General features: G+C 42.8%; 1 protein-coding gene across 1 annotated transcript; it reads left to right on the forward strand.

Annotated features, from left to right (window-relative positions):
* The first annotated feature begins 775 nt into the window (after positions 1-775).
* On the forward strand, positions 776-2,178 carry LOC132486118 (elongation factor 1-alpha 1-like). The gene is given in 1 exon segment (XM_060092880.1): positions 776-2,178. A coding segment is annotated over 1 exon segment (1,389 nt). The 3' UTR covers positions 2,165-2,178.
* Positions 2,179-5,079: the final 2,901 nt, after the last annotated feature.

The raw sequence follows: 5,079 nt of genomic DNA on the forward strand, positions 1-5,079 counted from the left end.
TCTGGAAAGCATTTGTTCGTATCTCTGTGTATTAATCTGCCAATAGCCATGCCCCACCGTTAGGTAAAGTCAGCCATGGAGGAAATGCTGGAGGTGAGGTCTAAATCAGGGGGAGGGGAGGATCACGGTGGGAACAGCATTCCAGGTGAAGTATTACAGATTCAGGTGAAGGTACACGGTGGGAGGAGTGAGAGGGTCAAAGGGCAGCAGGCAGCAGCAGAATCCCAGGTGGCATGGATCATGCTCTCAGCGATCACTTAGACCTGGTGCCTTCCCATCCTTTGCCACTCACAAGTTGGATCATATTGAAGGGATCACCTTCCTAAGCTTGTCTCCTTGGTTATAAAAATGGGATGATTAGATGTGCCTCATAGAGTTGGTTGCTCTGAGAAGAAAAATCATGTGCAATGCCTCGTAGATAGTAGGCATTAAACAAATGGGCAATTTTCCTTTAAAGTACAGAATGATTAAATGTGAAGCTGGTGAAATGAGTGAAGGAGTTGAGGTCACTGGCAAAAGGAAAGGGAACCCCAGGAATCCCAAATGTTTAAACTTTGTAGTGTTTCCCCAAGGGATTAAATCCTCACCCCTGTAGAGAAGACTTTTTTACTTTTCAGATATTAAACTCTGAAAAAACAAAAATAAAAGCATGACGCGTTGCTGACCATGTCACAGATGGAAATCCTGAGCAGTCAAAATTATGGGCAGCTTTTCCACAATGGGTTTGCCGCCAGGACACAAGTGTCGTGAAAACTACCGCTAAACCTAAGAAAAAATGGGAAAGGAGAAGACCCATATCAACATCGTTGTCATCGGACATGTAGATTCAGGGAAGTCCACCACTACTGGCCATCTGATCTACAAATGTGGTGGGATCGACAAGAGAACCATTGAAAAGTTCAAGAAGGAGGCTGCCGAGACGGGGAAGGGCTCCTTCAAGTATGCCTGGGTCTTGGACAAACTGAAAGCTGAACGTGAGTGTGGTATCACCATTGATATCTCCCTATGGAAATTCGAGACCAGCAAGTACTATGTGACCATCACTGATGTCCCAGGACACAGAGACTTCATCAAAAACATGATTACAGGCACATCCCAGGCTGACTGTGCTGTCCTGATTGTTGCTGCTGGTGTTGGTGAATTTGGAGCAGGTATTTCCAAGAATGGGCAGACCCGTGAGTATGCCCTTCTGGCCTACACTCTGGGTGTGAAACAACTAATTGCTGGAGTTAACAAAATGGATTCCACTGAGCCACCCTACAGCCAGAAGAGATACTAGGAAATTGTAAAGGAAGTCAGCACCTACATTAAGAAAGTTGGCTACAACCCCGACACAGTAGCATTTGTGCCAATTTCTGGCTGGAATGGTGGCAACATGCTGGAGCCAAGTGCTAACATGTCATGGTTCAAGGGATGGAAAGTCACCCGTAAAGATGGCAATGCCAGTGGAACCACACTGCTTGAAGCTCTGGATTGCATCCTGCCACCAACTCACCCAACTGACAAGCCCTTGTGTTTGCCCCTCCAGGACGTCTACAAAATTGGTGGTATTGGCACTGTCCCTGTGGGTCGAGTGGAGACTGGTGTTCTCAAACCTGGCATGGTGGTCACCTTTGCTCCAGTCAACGTGACAACTGAAGTGAAGTCTGTTGAAATGCACCATGAAGCTTTGAGTGAAGCCCTTCCTGGGGACAATGTGGGCTTCAATGTCAAGAACGTGTCTGTCAAAGATGTTCGTCATGGCAATGTGGCTGGTGACAGCAAAAATGACCCACCGATGGAAGAAGCTGGCTTCACAGCTCAGGTGATTATCTTGAACCATCCAGGCCAAAGCAGTGCTGGCTATGCACCTGTGCTGGACTGTCACACAGCTCACATTGCCTGCACGTTTGCTGAGCTGAAGGAGAAGATTGATCGTCGTTCTGGGAAAAAGCTGGAAGATGGCCCCAAATTCTTGAAATCTGCTGATGCTGCCATTGTTGATATGGTTCCTGGCAAACCCATGTGTGTTGAGAGCTTCTCTGACTATTCTCCCCTGGGCCGCTTTGCTGTTCGTGTCATGAGACAGACGGTTGCTGTGGGTGTCATCAAAGCAGTGGACAAGAAGGCAGCTGGAGCTGGCAAGGTCACCAAGTCTACCCAGAAAGCTCAGAAGGCTAAATGAATATTATCCTCAGTACCTGCTGCCGCAGTCTTCATCAGTGGTGGAAGAACGGTCTCAGAAATGTTTGTCTCAATTGGCCATTTAAGTTTAATAGCAAAAGACTGGTTAATGATAACAATGTATCGTAAAACCTTCAGAAGGAAAGGAGAATGTGTTGTGGACCATTTGTCTTGTGTGTGGCAGTTTTAAGTTATTAGTTTTTAAAATCAGTACTTTTTAATGGAAACAACTTGACCAAAAATCTGTCACAGAATTTGAGACCCATTAAAAAAGTTTAATGAGAAGCCTGTGTTTTCTTTTGGTCAACACTGTAAGTTCCTATAGTACTTACTACTTAGGTAAGAGTTGCCCATAATCTGTTTCTGGTATTAAGTCTGCTGAAACAAAAGAATTTTATATTTCTGGGTTGGAGCTTCAGGTTTCTTACCCTTATGTAAGGAGAATTCACCTGTTTAAGTACATCATAGAAAAGCGTTGGTAGAACACTTCACAGGTTAGGACAGATAAGCAAAGTAACTGTTATGTAAGCTGGTTTGTAAGAAGGTCAAATTCTATAATACGAAAGCTCATGTTGCATATAAAATTTTGTATGTTTACATAAGTATTGAGTAAATGAGTTACGTCAAATTTTAGTTTCCCACCTATGGGAAAGTGCATTCACATTTACAATATTCAAGTTATTAACCTAAAATGTGAAGCCTAAATAGTATTGAGCACTGCCCTGCTAGAGCTATTGTATCCAGATTCTAAGAAAAATAAAAGATGCTGGAAGCTAAAAAAAAAAAAAAACATTATGGACAAAGATGGGTTCCAGTTAATGAGCTGACCTCAATACTGTGGCCACAGATTCTAAGATATAAGTATAATTAGAAAACAAAGGTGAAAAAGATCCCCCAAAGCAATTAAAATGCCTACATTATTATTTAAGCAAGTGATTTCTGATGACAGATGGCACATTTAAAAAATTTTCTCATCTGACATGAACTTTATGTGTTAGGGCCCAGTGTACTGTGGACACTATCTGTGATCCTTTTCTGGGTGGAGGGGAAAAGAGGTTTTGTCCTTCCGTTTTTCCACCTCTGTTTTATAGAGAGCTCTATCAGTCTGAGAAGCAGACGTCACACTCAAATTAGGATGATTCAGAAAGGGTTTATTTGCAGAAGTGTGGTCACAGAAGAAGCAGAAGAGATAGTACAGTGTCCCAGGGCTGCTACCACCAGAGCTGTTTCCATTCTAAGCCATTCTAAGTGGCTTTGAGGGGAGGAGAGAGTCATGTAGGAGCAAACTGCCTTGCGAGAAGATGTAATCTTTGGTTGAGGGGCACAGTCAGCCTAAGGTGACCTTGCAGGAAAAGAGTTAGGGAATAAATATTGAAGGGTAGCAGAATATGCCTCTTTGGCATAAGGATTATTTTGAGCTGATTATTTTGAGAAACAGCAGGCACGGAAGTAGAAGTTACCCTTTTGTAAGGAACATTTGCATTTATAAAGGAACTCTCCATTGTAAGGGCATCTCCCTCTCTGTATTAGGAAGAGAAGGATGACCCAATCACAAGAGAACCTTATGGATGGAGAAGGTATCTGCTTAAATCTGTATAACAAACTATTTCCTGTTGACCTTGCTTTTCCAGATAACTTCCCAGAACTGGCCTCCTCCCACATCTTTCTTTCTTTTGTCTTTAGATGAAGATGGAATTTAAGCTGGAGTTCTAAGCCGCCTTGGAGAGTTACTCCTTTTTCACTGGGTATCTCCCACATATACCTGATGTATACAAGTCAATAAACTTCTATTTGTTTCTTCTGTTGTTAATCTTTTATTACAGGGGTCTCAGCCAAGAACTCAGAAGGTTAGAGAAAGTTAAAGCTTCAACATATGAACTTTGTGGTGGGGTGGGGGGCATAATTCAATCCATAACAGTTGGCAATATGCTTTATACCAACTTTTTAAAAAATATTTTTATTTATTTATTTATTTATTTGGCTATGCTGGGTGTTAGTCGTGGCAAGCCAGATCTTCGTTGCCACGTGGGAGATCTTTTTAGTTGGGGCATGCAGGATCTTAGTTGTGGCTTGCGGGATCTAGTTCCCTGACAAGGGATCGGGCCAGGGATTGAACCTGGACCCCCTGCATTGGGAGCTTGGAGTCTTAACCACTGGACCACCAGGGAAGTCCCCTATACCAACTTTAAATGGCTTCTATGAACATGTAGGTAATTGGAATAGCTCACAGAATATCCAGAACCTCTCATTTTGATTTGATTGCTCATCACATTATTCTTCCAAACACCTTTTTCTGGCATTGGATGTCCATCTCTGCCCCTCTGACCACAGGCCTTGAGACATGGAGACTCTGACCTGGGTCATTGATTTCCAGGTATCAGATCCAGTGAACTTCTTTTTTTTTTTTTTTTTTTAAGTAAACTCATTCCATACCAGTGAACTTCATTCTAATCCAGAGATTCATTCAGTCCTGTGAGTAACTTTCTATTCTTATAAGTAGTACATGTCAACAAGTTCCCTTTTTACTGAATTTAATTTGAGTTGGGTTTCTGCCGTTTGTGTCCCCACCTTCTGACTGGTCCTGACTAGGGTTATAGGGCATTTATTTGTGAGAATTTTGTTCTAGTTACTTAGGAGCAGGAGAAAATTAGAAATCTCCCTTTTTTTTCTTTTTTTTTCTTTTTTTGGTCATGCCATGCAGCTTGCAGGATCTTAGTTCCCTGACCAGGGATTGAACCTGGTCCCCAGCAGTGAAAGCGCTGAGTCCTAACCACTGGACTGTCAGGGAATTCCCAGAAATGTCACTCTTAATCAAGATTTGAGGCTAGTTTTATGAAACAACAACCAGCCTATCTCTATCCCCAGCAGATGTGTCCACCCCTTGAAGGGATCGACAGAGGCAGGGAGGGACACAGG

This window comes from Mesoplodon densirostris, chromosome 3 (assembly GCF_025265405.1).
Source record: "Mesoplodon densirostris isolate mMesDen1 chromosome 3, mMesDen1 primary haplotype, whole genome shotgun sequence".
Lineage (NCBI taxonomy): Eukaryota > Metazoa > Chordata > Mammalia > Artiodactyla > Ziphiidae > Mesoplodon > Mesoplodon densirostris.